Raw genomic sequence first — 21,255 nt, 5'->3', positions numbered from 1 at the left:
CACACAAATACTTAATATAACGTATACAACATACAGTCTATTGTACGTGATAAAGTATTGCATGTATACAAAAGTTCAATTAAGGGAACCCAATAACTTAATTTCCGTTCTATTAACAAGTGTACGGTGCTCTTTCGGCTTCCGTAGGATTGGACAATCTGAGATCTTGACGTTGTCCTGCGTAAACATGGCTGAGGATAGCAGTGTAGTAAATGAAGAGGAGAACATTCTGTATGATTTACTTATAAATACCGAATGGCCACAGGAGACCGATACCCAGGTCAGTTTTAAAAACGCAAGTGGAAACCTAACTTGTCCGAATTAAATGCGTAAGAAACTGAAAAAGTAAAACTTGAGCGAAGCAGTGAGGGCACAGAGCCACGTAGCACGGTGCACCGTGACAGCAGTACAGTGATAGCAACCAAATGCAATACCATTAATAAATACACACTATAAAAATCGTATAATGAAAGCATATTAATCACTGGTAATTTAAAATTAAACAACCTCAAAGGACTAATGTTGTGATACTGACATTTTAGTTGCTACCTTCAATCACTTAACGTAGTGTTCATTCATCATAATTTACCATATTATCAAACACATCAAAGTGTATAAAGCCCATTGAAACATCGTAAAGCGCCGAGAGGCGTAGCCATGTATTTGAGCAAAACACAGTAAATGTATGTTCATGAGAAAAACACGGGGTACTGCAATGCCGTGTTGATCTTTAAGATATGCTAGTTACACTGTGTACACAGATGGTTACCGATTCCTTGCACGTTTTGGGTACTCTATACATTATAAATCGCCACTGAAAAGGGAGTCCATTCAGTAAGAAGAACTTACACACCATAAGCATAAGTGTTAGATATCTGCCTACAGAGTAACGTACCCACTACTTTATAAAACTAAATGCACTACAGATAAGGTAAGCGAAATGTTTTATAAGGAATTCTGGGCAGGTGATTTGGCGCTGAAATAATTGCGAGCCAGGTTTGTTGTCTTTTTGGGTGGGCATGGGTATTTTTTATTTTTAGAAACATTATACTTTTATGGGGTTATGCTATTTTATTAATGTTGAAATTTAAAGGTAATCAATCATTTCTACCGCGTGTACCTGGCATGGGACAAATGTTATACTTTTGCTACTGTAGTTATTGGAATATAATCAACGCCATCTATTGTAATAGTTATTGGAATGCCAATTGTGCAAGTATGTGATTATTATTATTATTTTTTTTTGTAACTGCAGCTGAGAGGAAACAGAGAACAAGGGTCAACATCGGTCCTCACCAAGGCTCTCACAGGTAGGATTTATTTTCTGTAATTACTGGAATTAATATTGTGGATGTGATGCTTTTTCATTTTGCCGTAATGGCTTTAATATTTTAAATGGTATCAGCTTACTTAGTTTGAATATTTTGCGTTGTATATAATAGTCTTAAAATATAGAAATCTCGGTAATTCTGTGTAATTGGTTGGTGTGGCAATAAGGTAATTCCGTGACAAATCTACCATCTCCGATTTACACCAAACTTGGTTCTTGGGGTTGTTTCAGGCAAAAAAGCTCAAATTACATTTTTAGACTGATAAGGTAACGGGGTCAAAATTTATAGCGACGACAAAATGTGGTTGATGGGTAACCCCCCTTAACGTTAGCCAACCTTTACGCAAAAGGTTTTAGGCATATTTGTATTTTTAGGCACCTTTTAAAATGTCATTTTTAAATTTCCGGTAATTGTACATTGTAAAATAATACCATGACCGATCTGGTTGAGAGTTATGGTCAGAACCACAGTTTTCTGTTGTCATCTTGTGCCATGTTCTTAACAGAAGCTCAGGCAAACTCATCATAGTATATTTTTAGTATTATTTGTTCATTCATTCATTTTTTTTTAATCTTGCGGCCCCGATACTGTAATAGAAAAAAAAAAAAAGACTTGCAAACACATATTTGCGTTATTAAAATATCAACCAACTCTGAAATACACCCGTAAAATATTTGTGTTTATTGTAGCAGTAACAAATAAAACAGAAAAGCATTTCACTTTTTTGAAATAAATGTGTATTATTATTATTATTATTATTATTATTATTATTATTATTATTATTATTAGGGATACAACATTATAATAACTATTTCTTTGACTTGTGTATGTGTTAGACTAGGCATTATCTTTTATAGCTTTTGCCTATATTAATCCTTTTGTTCTTGACTCTGATCATGACCGCAGATCTTAATTTGTAAGTGATTGTAATAAACATGATTCTAGGAACTTATATTGTTACTAGTCATTTTAGGAAAAAATATAACACTGATAAGGTTAGAATGAGACGTTACTTTATTTGCGGGGAGCTGGTAAATCTTTATTCCTGCAGTCTTTTGAAACACGTCTGTGTTATTTGAAGTTGCACTTGGAATTTTATTAACGGTACCTAAATTGAAAATGCACAAGCGGTTACCTCAGGTGCAACAGGAGGCGGGTCTCTGGAAATGGTAAAAAGAGAACACTGTAAAAACACAAAATGACAACTCTTGGGTAAGTTCAAATTGTTTATAATTGAAAAAGAATGCATGTACTACACTATGTAGGCTAAACCGTGATACTGGATGTTTAAGTTGGTTGTTTTCTTTGTTTCAGGACCATTTAAGTTTATACTTCACTATCTTTGGTACAGGTGAGTTAATGTTGTTACATATTGAGAGCTTGAAATATTTTTGAGTATCATGTTGCATTTTCAGTTAGTTACGCACTGCTACATTCATATCCGTAATCAAAACACAATCTACCATTTTCCCAGGTGCGGGTAATATTGTAGTTAGGCACCTTGTGATTTAATTGTATTGCCTGTAATAACAAATACTGGAGTGACGTTATCAGTAATGACCCATAACTAGAGGTCTACCTAAATCACAGTAAATTTCCGTATTTAGCACGGGTAGGTTATGGAATAAAAGGATTTCGCAGACCTGTTTGAACACAAAATAAACCTAAGTAGACAGTATTTCAGAGCACAATAAAGCCTAAAAATAGTGGTACTTGCTTCCTTACTAAAACAGAGTGCTGCCATTTGTTAAAGGCAAGCATGCAACATTCCCCAGCAGTGGCTGCCGACATTCTCTGTCTGGTGTGGACTTGCGCATACATTGTGAATGCGCACAGGATTGCGAAGGAATAATAAAAAAAAGCCTGTCTACAGAAGGAAGATACGTAGTTTGCGTTGCTTGCGTTGTGCAGTAGTTAATTTAAACGTGTTTTTCTTTTTTTCTCTCCGTACTTGTCCGGTATGCATTGGCGCCTAAAAGCCCCTACCTATAACTATAGAATAACTCCATGTTACAATATGTAGCATTAATACAATAAAAACTATTTGACACATGTTTAGACTAGTCTTTAATGTTTCAGTAATTTTGTTTGACTTTGGGTGGGTGGTGGCCAGGAATTTTATTTATAAGCTATCCTATTTAAGGATATTTACAAGGTTTATTTTTTGGAGCAGATGATGTATCCCCTTGTGCAATTAATTCACGGTAATGTTTTAAGAGTACTGAAATAAGAATGACCATATTTGGCCACCAGATGGCATGTGTTCTATGCCAAATATCCATCAAAGGAACTACATCAGTGCTTGTATTAGGCAACAAAGGTAGAAAATCAAGTTGGATTTTAGATTAGGATACACATGTATCCAGGTTTTATTTGAGCCTTCAGTATATGTATATGAATTATTTTTGTGTTTTAACAGAAGATTTGCATTTCAATATTTGCACTGGTTTTACAATGTTTTTTTTTAATTTATTAATTTTTTTTATATTTAAAGCCCTGCAAGTTCCTCTCTACCGCCTGGACTTGTCCAACTAGTCAGTAAACAAATTAACTGGCAGTTGGTGCTCGCAAGGTAATGGAACTTTTAACTTTGGTATCATATCATTAACTTGTGTAAGACAACAAGAAAGACAGAAAGAAAGAAAGGGGATATCCATTATTTTATGTCCCTTTTAGGTTCTGCTAGTTCTATGGCATGTAGTCTGCAACATTTCAAGCTTGTCAAAGTTTCTTATGTGTAGCAACCCTACTGTAGATTATGATGGCTAACCCATCAATCTAAATGGTTTACATTTAATATTACATTTTAGGTGTTAAATAGCTATTGGTTCACTGTTCAAAAACCTCTTTAAACTGTGAAGCAGTAGTTCCCTAAGGTTTTTATACTGAGCAGATAGATAAATAGGACTTATGTTGTTGCACAGAGTATATTTGTTGATATGCTGTACCATTGTGTGTAGTGCCACATACAACTGGTAGATGCAGTAGCTAAATTCTTCATATACAGTACAAACCTTTTTCTATTTACTCAGCAACCAAAAGAGGCCAATGGACCTCAGGTTGGTCAAAGATACTATAATAGAAGATCTGTTCACCATCATGGAAATATGATTTAAACACTGTTTAAATGAGTTTATAAAATACTGTATAGCCAGTAGCCTCAATTGCATCTTTTTATAATATTTGCAATTGTTCACATATTTGTGTTTTTCATATGTAGAATTAGCCCCCTTTTTATATATTTAAAATGTATGGGATATAGCTAAAATATATTTTAGTCTGTAATCCATATATTTGTTTTATATGGATTACAGACTAATGAAAATATATGATGCACCATATATTTTCAACATATAAAATAAATGCATGGATTATAGACTAAAAAATATTTTAAATGTATCCCATATATTTTAACTATATAAAAAAGGGGCCAATTAATATATATGAAAAATATAAGGACATGCTTTTCTACCACATGTCAAAAATCAGTTTTTTTCCATAACGGTTGAGTTTTTGTGGGAAAGTGCTTTGAACAAGTTAATCCTAATTTCTCTTGCACTTGCCCATTCATTTTAGTGAAAACAGATAGTGCCCTTCATTAAGTTTTCTCTAAAAATCCAAAACAATCCAATTCTGTATCTAATCTAACTAGCACAATGCAGACTGAACTGTCTATAAGGATTGTATAAAGTTATGATGATTCATTTACATAACAAGTATTACTGGAGCAAACCTGCAGTAACTGCAGAGACTCCACTTTCGAAAAATAACTGGGTTCAGTGGAAGAAAACGAAAGGGTGGCTGCTGGTAGCCATGGAAACCACTTACCGGAATGAGAGTGCAGTATAGGTCTAAGTTAGAAGTTCAGGCAGCTTTGATAAAGAATTGGGCTTTTCAAAACAATTTAAAGCACAGTCCCAGATGATACAAAACAATCTTTAAAACGTAATATTAAACCACTATTCAGCGCTTAGAATGAGTGTACATGTAAGGGAAAACAAAAACATAAAATAGAATTTACTCTTACATTTCTGAGAATTATAAAGAGCAACACACTTCTGTTATTGTGTCTGCCTTCCTGAGTCTTAAAACACACTTAATATACCTTTTCTTTTTTCATTTATAGTAATGGGAAGCTGCTGGCTGTTGTGCAGGACCAGTGTGTTGAGATCAGGTAATTCAAATTCTTAAGTTGAACAAAGGTGTTTTTGAGAGAAGCGCCTCATTTTCAGTTTTTGCTATCAGTGAGGCTTTAATATGCCATCAGCTCCTTTCAATATGGATCCTTATTCTACATTAGGCATAACAGCCTTACCATTATCTGAATTACGGAATAGTATCTTGCCGACTTCTTCATTTTCCACATTGTAAATTCTATAAGTAATAATTTGTGCCATGTAGAGTGACCTTTTCAGGTTTCTGTTTTCAATCCTGTCGTGTAATAAAACCAAGCAAAGAAATACAGCTTTATGGAAACATTCCGCGAGAAACAATCATCATAACACCAGTGTGATCTAGCACCTGCATTACCCTTGTCTGTTTGTTATTAACTGGAAACTTTGTGATATAGGTGCGACTTCTCAGTTGCAACTCATTTCCCTGAGTGTCTAGCAAGTAGTTATCCAAGAAGCGATCTTATGTTTGTCCTTCAGCAGTCTCATTAGTTAGATTTGTAACCATGCCTTTGTGTCCTTGTAACACATTTCTGGGATTTATATTAGACTAAAAAGGTCATTTCATAAAACTAATTGGAAAAGAATGATTTCGATGTCCCCCAGTGTTAACTTTCTGAATCTGTTTGTGCATATTGATTGCAAAAATGTCAATTAGCAATACACAAACCTTTACTTTTTGGCAATTGAGTTTTACTTCCAATGAAATATACATTGTATTGCAAAACCAGCATAGAAGCTTTTTTTTAAGTGTATATCAGGGATGAAAATAAAACTAACATTGCATCAATTTAATGGAACACACCTCAAATTTTTACCTATACACTAATCAAGCTTGTAGTAAAATCTGGAATGGGTGACACTGCTCTGCAATAGGTGTCTTATTTCTGTATACCTTATTATGGCTTACTTAAGCTATTTGTTATCCAATAATATTCTGGAGAATACATTTGTTACATATTACTTTTTTATGCCACATCCGGTGTCATTTTGTGTCATTTGTGTTTTTACCATAAAATGTTTTGGGATTTGTTTTAATTCAAGTAAAGCTGCCACAAGCCAATTGTGTATTCATATTGTATATTATCCATTTAATATTTGTATTTGTTAAATCCTGATGAATTCCTTTACACTCATTTCAAATTCAACACCCCTTATTTTTAGCTACATGAAAGGTGGATTCATTTTTGTTGATCTCATATATGTTACTCATTTTACAGATCAGCAAGAGATGATTTTGGTTCAATCATTGGAAAGTGTCAAGGTAAAATCTCCTAGCTGTTTATTATTATGTCACAATGTGAGAATTTTCCTCCAGCTTCACTAAACCGAGCCTTATTGAAGAGCCCAGAGTCGGCTCCTCTGAGCAGATAACCAAACATTATTATGGGAGCAGTAATAATGGCGATAGAGGTAGTCAAGTGGAAATATGTAGGCTCCTGGAGGATTTATTTTTCTTAATTTCTTTACGACATTTACAACATTTTGTTTTTGACCTGATGAATCTTCTAAGAAGGACAAGTGGTATTGAATACTACATGTGCAAGATCAGCCAAGTTAATTTAGGGCAGTGTTTCTCAACGGGGGTGTTACTGCCCCCCAAGGGGCGTTCTGAAGCCAAAGGGGGGTGTTTACATCCAAGGAGGGGTCCCATTTCAGCTAAAAAAGGGGGCGTTGTGTTTTCTTATTTCAAATTAAGTAAACTTTTATTTCAAAGTGTTGATTAACTACTTACACACATTGTGCCAGTGATGTACTCACTGACTTGTGCACTATAAAATCGTGTACACATCAAGTCAGAAACGTTTATCGCTACGCAGCAATATCACTGCCATTTGTGTTATCCGGTTTGTCATGCAAATGTAATATGGTCCAATCGGAATGAAGCAGCCGTTCCATTTATGCCTGTTGCCATGTTACGGTACACATCCTGAATTTAACAGTTTATTTTTATTTTTATCCAAAACTATTTAGAAAAACATGTCTGTATGTCAATGTGTGAGCAAAGGGGGGTGGTCAATAAATTGATTGCGAAAACTGGAGATACATAACAGATGTTTTGTAAAGGAAAAATATTTGACACTGTACGTATAACATATGATCCATAAACGATGCATCTTTTGCAATATTCCGTCAATATTGTTCAATCTATGAAATCACCCTGTATAAGTAGAGTTAATAAAATAATCTATAATCTCCAATTTGCACCAGAGCTCGCAAAATTTTGGTAATGGTACTTGCCCTTCAGGCAGTCCATTGTCGACATTTGATTGTCCAAAAACAAAAAGTCAAGTTGCCCATAATTGACCTATGGACTGTGATTTGTACAAAATACACTGTACTCAATATAGGTACAGTATCTCTGTTCACACACTTTCAACATCAAAATTCCAAGCTTTTTTCCAGATTTCCATTTGTTTTTCCTAGACTTGCATTTTAGTTTCTACTATTTCTTTGATAGTTATCCACATAGGCTGGCAGCCACAGAGAATTACAGCTTTTTGATCCAGAGCAGAAGTTGCTTCTGTTTTTCTAAAAGTATTTGTCAGAATCTGGAGGTGCATATCTAGTAAGAGACAGTGCAGGTATGCAAAAGGGAAGTAAGATACCATCTAAGAAATGTATAATATTTGAGAACTACGTTGCATTATTTACAAAAAGAATATACAATGTTGTATACTGCAAGTATACTTATGCTAAAATAGGATAGAATAATGGTCTCAATAGTATACTAAAACCAGACAATTCTGGCACAAGTATATTTGCAGTATGTTACTTTTTTGTAAAGGATGATATTGGATTCTGATCCAAACTTCTTTATACCCTCTGTTAAATGGTGAACACTATGGGAGTTGAAAAATAACAAAAAATGAAATGACAAATGTGCACACATTATATATTAAAATGTGCAAGTGTGTATTAAACACAAGTCAAATACTTAATACAGTGCACCCTCGCTATAACAACCCTGTTTGGGTCCAAAGCCTTTTGCTCGCTGTAGTTAAAGGACAATCCAAACGAACAATATAAGCTGCTGGAGTGAGTTAAGGAAGTCACCTTGGATAAAGGCATCGGCTAAACTATTAATAATATTAGTACTGTTTTATTCTTTTATTCTTTATAATTACAGTATTTGCCATTACTAGCACTAAATAATAATAATAATAGTGCTCAGATTGTGAATACAAGTACAGTACCTATTTGTGGCATGCTGCATCCAGTTTTTGGCTATATCCTATTAATTGAAGAACGCAGTACACCCCTCCCCTCAAAAAAAAAAAATTGTTTCAATTGCAAATGTTAATTGAAATCTTGGTTCCTTAAAAAGTACAATAAGTTAAAAGCAAGCACCATACATTTAAAATATAATTACCGGTACATTTTATTAATCACATAAAAGAAATGAAAACAGCGATGTCAACATGCTACGTGCTAAATCTGAGTCAGTGATAATAACTATAGTATTCGATATTTTTTCCTGCGTTGGGAAATAACGTTAACGATTTAATAAAGGTAACAACAAGATAACAAAATGTGAATCTTGGTGAGCAGAGTACTGTAGCTTGTAATTCCAGTCTGTAACTTTGTTTAAAAAAAATAAATAAAAGCATAGCCTTCAATATAAAAGTATATACTTCGGCCGTCCGTTTTAAACTTCGTTTCACTGGAGAAAACACAATCATTAGACAGTCCGCTGACTCGATAGGATTGCTTGAATTATCAGGGGTGTTACACGGGGCAATTCTCGCGGGATTTGGTCACAAGCAATGTTTACGTGTACGTCATCCTGGAAATCACTGAAGCATTACCAATGAAAAACAGTGATCCGTGTAAACGTGTTTTACCAGGTTGATCTGTGAGCGGAATCTCGATTGAGAAACCGCTTTTTGATTAAAGCACAGAACGTTATTTTGTTATAGAGTAAAAAAAGTTGGATTGCCCATCGGGCAAGCAGCCAAAAAAAAAAAAACACGTTGTCCAACAGATTTTTTTGGTTGTCCGGAACGTCAGGCTAGCGATTTTACTAGTCCTGTGCGTAGTAGGAGTTTTATTACAAAAGAGAAAGCCATTGTGTGCTTGTATATGAACCTAGTTAATTTAAAATTTTGCAAAGCTTAAAATAAAAAATAAAAAAAATCAGGTCAGTGCAACTTTAAACCCTGCGTTATTGCTGTAAAAATATTTAGCAGACCTTTTTTTTCTAAGTGTGAACATGTTATTATAGTTATTAATACGTTTTATTAAAAACGTAATAGTATATCCCTAATATTTGTGTCCAGTTCGTCGGTTCCAATGCAGGAACCGGTTCGCATATCTCTCTTGCTATCCACAGCATGACACAAGTAAAGAAGATATGTCGGCAATATTCCATAATATACCAGTGACGGGTTTTATGGATTATTTCTATGAAATTCTCGGAACTAGTGGAATTAAGTGTAATTAAACAGCATTGTTAATCTGCAATAATTCTTAATTCTCTTAAGATCATAGATATCACATATTTATATGGCAGATCCTTCATTCAGACTATTCAGTTTTCTACTTCCTCTCAGATATTACTATATATGTAGATTATCTTTTTAAAATCGGTGCCACGTAGGCTACCCAAATTCCACTTTAATTTTGTTCTAACTTGGCTGATTGACTTATTTGCCTGCCACTCTGTAGTTCCCTTCCACTTAGTTAAAACCTTCAAGCTAGATGTAGCAGACTGTGTAACATCAGTAATGTCCTCAATCTCCAGTCATTACCACGGAAACTGTGCTAGATTATTTCCATGCCATCAGCATATGCTGTTAGAGAGGGAGTGATGTGACCAAGTTGTGATTACTTAGCAACTATTTGGTACATCTTTACCTGACAATTTCAGATTCTAGTTAATAAAGATTTAGTCGTGTTTTCTTACTACCTGTGTGCATTATTTTAATTGCCATGAATTTACAGTACAGGGCAGCTCACTGGATCATCAATCTATAGTTCTTGGGTTCACAATTAAATTTGTTCCTACTGTGTACAAAATCTGCAAGGTTACTTTAATGTCAGGGTTGCAAATGATATGCTGCCCTATACTTGTGAAATGTACTGGTAGTGCTTAGAGAGAGAGAGAGCAATAAATGAGAAATCCAACACTGGAATGACCGCAAATTAATCGGAGCACACAGAGAATGCAAAACAAACTGAGTAACATGACAAAAGTACCAAATAGATGACCACTTGCACACTTCTGTTTGAGTCCTGAGCTTTAAATTAACTCACAGACACAAGGAACCTAGGCACAGTTTATTACAGCTGGCAGTTTTTTTGCTTTTTAAATAATGCTCAAGCTCAATGAGAAATGTTGGTCCTTTCAACTATCTTAGGTTCATCATATTTCATGGACGCTAGACTCATCATAAAGGGTGAAAGAAGATAAAGCAGCAATGCATGTTATAAATAAATACTGCTGTATTCCCTTCATTCAAGCATACAGATTGCATTATATGGTACTATCATTACAGTTGATTAAGCTTCACTTGAGAGGGCTGAATTATGGTATGCAAGATACTTAATTGAATTTCAGCCTCTGTACAGACAGTAGCATTTAATCTTGTTTTGCTCTGCACTATTATTCATTTCCAGTAATTTAAATAAACTACATAACTATATATAGTAAATATGGACTAGAGAGGCCGACTATAGTACTGACAAGGGGCTAGAAACTGTATTTTGAGATGTGAAAGCATGTTTAGCATCATGCAGGTGGTACAGCAAACTATATGCACTTCTGTGATACTAGAACAGTAGGTACAAGTAACCCTCTTTCTGTCCAATGAACTCAAAGTTTTTTTTAAATAAACTACCCATTCACAAGTTTTGATGATGACGATGCTCATTCAACCCTGGCATGCACTCGAGTGTATTAAAACGGTGCTGCAAGAAATGATATATATAATATATATATATTATATATATATATATTATATATATATGATATTATATATATATATATATATGTGTTACACACACTGAACAAAAATATAAACTCAACATGTAAAATGTTGGTTCCATGTTTCATGAGCTGAAATAAGTTCACAGAAATTTTCCATATGCACAAAAAGCTTATTTCTCTCAAATTTTGTGCACAAATTTCCAAATATCCCTGTTAGTGAGCATTTCTCCTTTGTCAAGATAATCCATTCAACTGACAGGTGTGGCATATGAAGAAGCTGATTAAACAGCATGATCATTTCACAGGTGCACCTTGTGCTGGGGACAATAAAAGGCCACTCTAGAATGTGCAGTTTTGTCACACAACAATGTCACAGATGTCTCAAGTTTTGAGGAAGCGTGCAATTGGCATGCTGACTGCTGGAATGTCCACCAGAGCTGTTGCCAGATAATTGAATGTTCATTTCTCTACCATATGCCACCTCCAACGTCATTTTAGAGAATTTGGCAGTACGTCCAACCGGCCTCACAACCGCAGACCACGTGTAACCACGCCAGCCTAGGACCTCCACATCCAGCTTTTTCACCTGCGGGATCGTCTGAGACCAGCCACTCGGACATCTGCACAAACTGTCAGAAACCGTCTCAGGGAAGCTCATCTGCGTGCTTGTTGTCCTCGCCAGGGTCTTTACCTGACTGCAGTTCGGCGTCGTAACTGACTTCAGATGGCCAGTGGCACGCTGGGGAAGTGTGCTCTTTATGGATGAATAACGGTTTCAACTGTTACCGGGCAGATGGCAGACAGCGTGTATGACGTCGTGTGGGCGAGCGGTTTGCTGATGTCAAAGTTGTGAACAGAGTGCCCCATGGTGGCATTAGGGTTATGGTATGGGCAGGCATAAGCTACGGACAACAAACACAGTTGCATTTTATCCATGGAATTTCAATGCACAGAGATACCGTGACGAGATCCTGAGGCCCATTGTCGTGCCATTCATCCTCCACCATCACCTCATGTTTCAGCATGTTAATGCACGACCCCATGTCGCAAGGATCTGTACACAGTTCCTGGAAGCTGAACATTTCCCAGTTCTTCCATGGCCTGCATACTCGGCAGACATGTCACCCATTGAGCATGTTTGGGATCCTCTGGATCGATGTGGACAACAGTGTGTTCCAGTTCCCGCCAATATCCAGCAACTTCGCACAGCCATTGAAGAGGAGTGGGATAACATTCCAAAGGCCACATTCAACAGCCTGATCAACCCTATGCAACGGAGATGTGTCGCGCTGCATGAGGCAAATGGTGGTCACACCAGATACCGACCAGTTTTCTGATCCACGCCCCTACCTTTTTTTTTTTTTTTTTTTTTTTTTTTTTTTTTAAAGGTATCTGTGACCGACAGATGCATATCTGTATTCCCAGTCATGTGAAATCCATAGATTAGGGCCTAATGAATTTATTTCAATTGACTGATTTCCTTATATGAACTATAACTCAGTAAAATCTTTGAAATTGTTGCATGTTGCGTTTATTTTTTTGTGTGTTGTGTGTGTGTGTGTGTGTATATGTGTGTATATATATATATATATATATATATATATATATACATATATACACACACACACAGCTCTGGAAAAAATTAAGAGACTACTGCAAAATTATCAGTTTCTCTGGTTTTACTATTTATAGGTATGTGTTTGGGTAAAATTAACATTTTTGTTTTATTCTATAAACTACTGACAACATTTCTCCCAAATTCCAAATAAAAATATTATCATTTAGAGCATTTATTTGCAGAAAATGACAACTGGTCATAATAACAAAAAAGGTGCAGTGTTGTCAGACCTCGAATAATGCAAAGAAAATAAGTTCATATTCATTTTTAAACAACACAATACTAATGTTTTAACTTAGGAAGAGATCAGAAATCAATATTTGGTGGAATAACCCTGATTTTCAAGCACAGCTTTCATGCGTCTTGGCATGCTCTCCGCCAGTCTTTCACATTGATGTTGGGTGACTTTATGCCACTCCTGGCGCAAAAATTCAAGCAGCTCGGCTTTGTTTGATGGCTTGTGACCATCCATCTTCCTCTTGATCACATTCCAGAGGTTTTCAATGGGGTTCAGGTCTAGAGATTGGGCTGGTCATGACAGGGTCTTGATCTGGTGGTCCTCCATCCACACCTTGATTGACCTGGTTGTGTGGCATGGAACATTGTCCTGCTGAAAAACCAATCCTCAGAGCTGGGGAACATTGTCAGAGCAGAAGGAAGCAAGTTTTCTTCCAGGACAACCTTGTACTTGGCTTGATTCATGCATCCTTCACAAAGACAAATCTGCCCGATTCCAGCCTTGCTGAAGCACCCCCAGGTCATCACCGATCCTCCACCACATTTCACAGTGGGTGCGAGACACTGTGGCTTGTATGCCTCTCCAGGTCTCCATCTAACCATTAGACGACCAGGTGTTGGGCAAAGCTGAAAATTGGACTCATCAGAGAAGATGACCTTACTCCAGTCCTCTACGGTCCAGTCCTTATGGTCTTTTGCAAACCTCAGCCTGGCTCTTCTTTGCTTCTCATTGATGAAGGGCTTTTTTCTAGCTTTGCACGACTTCAGCCCTGCCCCTAGGAGCCTGTTTCGAACCGTCCTCGCCGTGCACTTCACCCCAGCTGCCGTTTGCCATTCTTTTGTAGGTCACTTGATGTCATCCTACGGTTGCTGAGTGACATTCGAATGAGTTGGTGGTCATCCCGGTCAGTGGAGAGTCGTTTTCACCCTCTGCCGGTCTGTAGCTTTGTTGTCCCCAATGTGTGCTGCTTGACCTTGTTCTTATGAACCGCCGTCTTTGAAATTTTAAGGATGGAAGCAACCCGACGCTCACTGTATCCCTCTACCAGTAAAGCTAGAATTGAACCCTTCTTTTCCTCACTCAAAACTTTCCTTTTCAACTCTTTGGGCATGGTCAGTAGTTATTTTTCGATTCCAATTACTTTTGAGGTACTATTAGCACTGTTTTGCCATCCAGCTGCCCTATTGCAAGAGGATAGTGATGACCACAGGAGTGGTTTTTATACTTTTCCTCGTTAAATAAGATTTGGTTCAGGTGATCCCCTAATCAGTACCTCATTCAGTAGAATGAGGTGTGCCTGTGTTGGAATTCAACAGACACTGGAATGGAATGGCTGCCATACATGTAGAGATGCTGATTTAAGAAAAATTTGCAGTGGTCTCTTAATTTTTTCCAGAGCTGTGTGTGTGTGTGTGTGTGTATGTATGTATGTATATATATATATATATATATATATATATATATATATATATATATATATATATATATATATATCTATATATATATATAAAAAAAGAAAAATAAAAAAAAAAACTGAAATATCTTGCTTCCATAAGTATTCAACCCCTGTGCTGTGGAAGCTCCCAGTACCAGCTTTGAAATTGCCCTGATGAGGACACAATTACATTACCATTGGTATCCACCTGTGAACTATTAAAGTTTCTGTCACATTTTCTGGATAAAAATCATTAGTAAGGCTGTGAATCTGAAGAGAAATGAAGACCAAAGAGCATTCTACAGAAGTTAAAGATAAAGTAATACAAATGCATAGATTAGGGAAAGGGTACAAAATAATATCCAAATGTTTGGATATCCCAGTGAGCACAGTTGGATCAATAATCAGGAAGTGGAAGCTGCATCACACCACCCAGGCACTGCCAAGAAAAGGCCGTCCCTCAAAATTCAGCGCTCAACCAAGAAGGAGTCTTGTGAGAGAAGCCACAGAAAGGCCAACAATCACTTTGAAGGAGCTACAGAGTTCAGTGGCTGGGAGTGGAGTAATGGTGCACCCCCTGATTTCTCCCAATTTGGTATGCCCAATTATTATTATTGTTATTATTATTATTGTTATTATTATTTATCTCCTTCACCGCGCGATTCCCCACACAACTCATGGACCTGAGGCACAGTGGGCGTCCTCCTATCAGAAAGGCCAATCAGCGTCTTTTTATACCCAGGATGTCTGCAGGCTACTGGCCTCTGGAGGATAAAGACCAGACCAGCAAATCTCTGCCCCCAAGCTCACGTGGCGCCAGGCCTGTAGGGTTTGCTGCAGAGTGATGAGGAGAAACAGTCTAAGCTGGATCCCCCACCTTTCACGCTCTGCTCTGAACTGAACGACTGACCGAATCTGACAGAAACAGTTTAATTGAAGTTGGTGTGCTAAATACATTTCAAATTAAATTTACAAAAATCTGAAACCTACGTCAAATCACACAGCGGAGCTTGATAATGATCTTTCCTGATTTACTGAAAGTACAACAGTTTGAATATGGACAAGAACACCATATGCTGATTGTTATCCAATCTTAAAATGTAAAAAATGTGACACTTGTATTTAGGAGGGTGCTCAAAATTTTGTTCACTAGCTGTAGGTCCCCTATAGGGTGTATGATAATAATATATTATATATAATATAAAATGATATATATATATATTATATATATATATATATATATATATATATAAAATTTAAAAAAAAAAAAAAAAAAAAAAACATACATGTTCCAACAGCATATCAGTTTAGTCAGGGTTGCAACGTTTAAATTAAATATTAAAAAAAAATTTTTTTACCGACACTATTTTTTTTGGCATTTTTAAATTTTGTTCTAGTGTATAATCAATTAAAAATGTAATATTCAAAATACATTATAAAATAGGCTAGTTTTGTGTACTAATATTTATTTAGGTTTTATTTGACTTCTTATGGTCAAATACATGTACACACCTGGAATTTACTTGTGTTGTTGAGCGAGAGTAAGTTCAGCCAGCTTTTGTGAACAGAAGTGAGATACACTGCTTCGGTTGAAATGTCAGTCGTTTATTTTAAAAGAAGTTACACTGCTATGTGAAATGTCAAAACTTTACAATAATTTTATTTTAAAAAGATTTTACAACGCCGAAAAAAATATATATATATATATATATATAATATATATATATATATATATATATATATATATATATATATATATATATATATATATATATATATATATATATATTTTATATATATATATTTTTTTTTCTTCTTTTCCGGGGGAGTACTTTTTCCCGGTATCCGTTTTGGGATCCCTCATGACGGATATGCAGCTCCCTAGGTTGGACCTATACGTTAATCCGGCCCTGGACAGCAGATGGCTGCAAAAATTCATCATTTTTTTTAGTAACATTAATCTTTGTACATGATCTTTTATTTTTTAGTTTTTTTCAAGTTCAGGGTGGGAATTTATTTCTATAATATATATATGTGGTATATATTTCTAGATATAAAGATATATATATATATTATATATATTATATATATATATATATATATATATATATATATATATATATATGTGTGTGTGTGTATATATATACACACACAACAATCTGTTTCATATCCGTCCTAAACGTTTTTCCAGAAAGATTCCCTTGTAAGCGTTTCTTATTAATATCACCACCTTTTCTACCTACTAATACTTTTTCAATACCCACACATCTTAAGGAATGTAGCTTTAGCCATGATCAACCTCTTCAGCAGCGTTATGTTTCTTATTGAACAGAGAAGATTAGTTCAGATATTGTAGAGCCTACCAAAGTTTCCATACTCTGTTGTATGTGCTCCGTGCGCTGCCATTGCTGCTAGTGTCACGTGAGCTGTTCAGTGTGTTGATAAGTAAATAAATCCTGTTCTCCTGTGGGATGTATCAACTTCAGCCTCTTTTTAGATTTCTTGCCTGTACTCGGCATGTTCACACACGGTAGATGGCTATTCTTTCACAAGCATAAATACCCTTTCTAAACAAGGGATTTAGGGGAGCTCCATAATAAAAGCTGAATCTCAATACAATAATTGTGTGAATATAGTAATTGTTACAGCTGTGTATAATGGTATTTAAAACAGGATTCAGTCATCTGACTTTTTACATATCCACCGTTACTCCGGTCCCACCGCAGTTGGATGTCGACGGATTATGGAGTGTGTCTGTCTGTCCATCTATCTATCTGGCTATCTCTATCTGTCTATCTCTATCTATGTATCTATCTATCTATCTATCTATCTATCTATCTATCTATCTATCTATCTATCTGTCTATATCTATCTATCGCTTATGGTTGTAAACAGCTTATGTTTTTCCTGACTTGTTACTTTGACAATATCTACTACCAGCACCTTTGTTTTCTGCGACACTGCTTGATGTAACTGTTCTGCTTTGATACTTTCAGCATTAAATTAATAATATAATATACTATAACATCTTGCTTGCAAATTGCTCATGCACAAGGATCGCCAGTCCCTGCAAGCTATGTTTGCACCAGGTCACATAATATTCATTACCTGAGATGTCACATAATGGTGACTTTTTGGAAGGAGATTTTAAGGGAAACAACCATTAAAGCAAATGAACTAAAGAATTACCTTTTGACTACGTGCCATTAATAATCTTTAGTCAAGACACATCATTATTGATTCTCAAAGCAGCACACATCCAAAGAAACGCAGTGGCTGATACATTGGGTTATTGCCATGTTCATTGGCTTTTCTGAATCACTCTTGCATGATTTTTAAACAACCAGAAATAACCTCCATTTCACTTATGAATGAATGGAAAATAGATGGTTATTTTTAAAAAAAAAACAGTCTGCTTAGAAATGTCTTATTTATGGAGATTTAATATTTTCTCTATATTGGTCCACTATGAAAGGCACTATATATATATATATATATATATATATATATATATATATATATATATATAATTTCATGAAGATGTTTTTAGTGCATAGATGTTGCCTGACACTGTCAACAGTTGTTAATATCTGCTAGCTTTATTAGGTGAAATCCTTGCAGAATTTGTCTCTGGTATGTTTACCAGGTACTTCAGAGTACTTTTTAATACATAGTTGTTCTTGTTTAATGCTAACATACACAGTATATATTTACTTCATATTTTGCTTAATTTTATAGAGTTTATTAAGTAAGTGATTGATTTAAATTGTGTTGCATGGTAAAATGACATCACACTTTGTGTTTTCACAGTACCTAAAGATCCTAATTCTCAGTGGAGGAGGGTGGTGTGGAGCCATGACTGCACTCTTCTTGCCTATGCTGAAAGCACAGGAACTGTGAGAGTGTTTGACCTCATGGGCAGCGAGCTTTTCATCATTCCTATGGTAATACTTTATAAAAAATAATGTGGAATTAATGTGACCAACTGTTGTGTAGCACAACACCCAATTGCCATCATAATGCAGACCTGGCATTGCTTCTTATCAAGTAAGGTTTTCTATAACTCCACATGGCCATGGATACTAATTGTTGTCAAAAGTGAAATTCAAATGCACATCAGATTTGTGGAAATAAACGTAACAATATAGTAGTCTGAGGGAATGGTATCTGTCCTGCATTTTCTATGACGTGGTGTGTTGCAGTTTCTTCCACCTTTTCCTACAGAAAGATGACCAATTTTCCCAATTGATTTATGCTTTGTACTGTGAAAAATTATGTGCTCAACTCTCACTGCTATGTGTTTAAAAATGTACTGTAAAACATTAATATTCATTTAAATGTGTTGTGGACTGGGTGACTAGATCATACAGTATTTACAGTATAGTTTTTTTTTATATTATTATTATTTATTAGCAGACGCCCTTATCCAGGATGACTTACTGTGATATTTTGTAACAATTGTAAGTGATACTGTAAGCTACTGTCAGCTCCTATTTAAAAACAAATACATATGATTCTGGAAACGTGTGTGTGTGTATATGTGTGTGTGTGTGTGTGTATATATATATATATATATATATATATATATATATATATATATATATATATATATATATATATATATATATATATATACACACACACACAGCTCTGGAAAAAATTAAGAGACCACTGCAAAATTATCAGTTTCTCTGGTTTTACTATTTATAGGTATGTGTTTGGGTAAAATGAACATTTTTGTTTTATTCTATAAACTACTGACAACATTTCTCCCAAATTCCAAATAAAAATATTATCATTTAGAGCATTTATTTGCAGAAAATGACAACTGGTCAAAATAACAAAAAAGATGCAGTGTTGTCAGACCTCGAATAATGCAAAGAAAATAAGTTCAGATCATTTTTTAAACAACACAATACTAATGTTTTAACTTAGGAAGAGTTCAGAAATCTATATTTGGTGGAATAACCCTGATTTTCAAGCACAGCTTTCATGCGTCTTGGCATGCTCTCCGCCAGTCTTTCACATTGATGTTGGGTGACTTTATGCCACTCCTGGTGCAAAAATTCAAGCAGCTCGGCTTTGTTTGATGGCTTGTTACCATCCATCTTCCTCTTGATCACATTCCAGAGGTATTCAGTGTGGTTCAGGTCTGGAGATTGGGCTGGCCATGACAGGGTCTTGATCTGGTGGTCCTCCATCCACACCTTGATTGACCTGGCTGTGTGGCATGGAACATTGTCCTGCTGGAAAAACCAATCATCAGAGTTGGGGAACATTGTCAGAGCAGAAGGAAGCAAGTTTTCTTCCAGGACAACCTTGTACTTGGCTTGATTCACTCGTCCTTCATAAAGACAAATCTGCCCGATTCCAGCCTTGCTGAAGCACCCCCAGATCATCACCGATCCTCCACCACATTTCACAGTGGTTGCGAGACACTGTGGCTTGTAGGCCTCTCCAGGTCTCCATCTAACCATTAGACGACCAGGTGTTGGGCAAAGCTGAATATTGGACTCATCTGGGGGTGCTTCAGCAAGGCTGGAATCGGGCAGATTTTTCTTTGTGAAGGACGCATGAATCAAGCCAAGTACAAGGTTGTCAAGGCTTCTTCTGACAACTGGTGGAGAGCTGCTGTGCTTGAAAATCAGGGTTATTCCACCAAATATTGATTTCTGATCTCTTCCTAAGTTAAAACATTAGTATTGTGTTGTTTAAAAATGAATATGAACTTATTTCTTTGTATTATTTTCTGCAAATAAATGCTCTAAATGATAATATTTTTATTTGGAATTTGGGAGAAATGTTGTCAGTAATTTATAGAATAAAACAAAAATGTTAATTTTACCCAAACACATACCTATAAATAGTAAAACCAGAGAAACTGATAATTTTGCAGTGGTCTCTTAATTTTTTCCAGAGCTCTGTGTGTGTGTATGTATGTATGTATGTATGTATATATATAATGTAGGATTAATTTATGCATACAGTACATTTTAGATTGAAAATGCAGAATGGCATTTCTCTAACAGAGCTTGTGTGGAAGCACAGCATAACTTATTCACGCCTGTGGCCTCATGAGTTATTGAGTTCCCATTCTCATCAGATAAATTTTGTTGTGCGCTGCTACCCATGCATAGAGTATATTGAGGCAGCTTTGAGATTTCACAGGGAGTCGTCCCCTCTTCACTCTTACTGAGTATAAATCTGACTTATAAAACCTGCCTTGCACTCTACACAGCATTGTATAATTTCAGTTTACTTACCTTTGAGATATTTTTTTTGTCTCACAGGCTTCCAGTTTTCCAGGGGATCTAAGCTATTCTGTTGCAGGACTGATATTTCTGGAGTACACAGCCAGTGCCCAGTGGTCAGCAGAACTGCTTGTAATTAATTATCGAGGGCAACTCAAAAGCTACCTTATCAGGTAAAAAAAATAAAAAAAAATAAGGTGACATACACTTTCCTTAAAAATGTAAGCACAATATTCCAAAATATTTCACAGATCATCTTTACAGTTGAAAAATGTGAACAA

At 35.7% G+C, this 21,255-nt stretch overlaps 1 protein-coding gene across 1 annotated transcript in view; it reads left to right on the top strand.

The window, feature by feature from the left end:
* Positions 1-166: 166 nt before the first annotated feature.
* Positions 167-21,255, top strand: part of nbas (NBAS subunit of NRZ tethering complex) — a 180,330-nt gene continuing 159,241 nt past the window's right edge. The window contains exons 1-8 of the mRNA XM_041249686.1: positions 167-280; positions 1,256-1,310; positions 2,646-2,682; positions 3,826-3,903; positions 5,458-5,505; positions 6,724-6,767; positions 18,534-18,667; positions 21,014-21,147. Of these exons, the coding sequence (XP_041105620.1) occupies positions 188-280; positions 1,256-1,310; positions 2,646-2,682; positions 3,826-3,903; positions 5,458-5,505; positions 6,724-6,767; positions 18,534-18,667; positions 21,014-21,147 (623 nt within the window). The 5' untranslated portion in view covers positions 167-187. The remainder of the gene's footprint in view (positions 281-1,255; positions 1,311-2,645; positions 2,683-3,825; positions 3,904-5,457; positions 5,506-6,723; positions 6,768-18,533; positions 18,668-21,013; positions 21,148-21,255) is intronic.

The sequence above is a fragment of the Polyodon spathula genome, chromosome 5 (genome assembly GCF_017654505.1).
Source record: "Polyodon spathula isolate WHYD16114869_AA chromosome 5, ASM1765450v1, whole genome shotgun sequence".
Classification (NCBI taxonomy): Eukaryota; Metazoa; Chordata; class Actinopteri; order Acipenseriformes; family Polyodontidae; genus Polyodon; species Polyodon spathula.
This window is presented reverse-complemented; position numbering and strand designations above follow the sequence as displayed.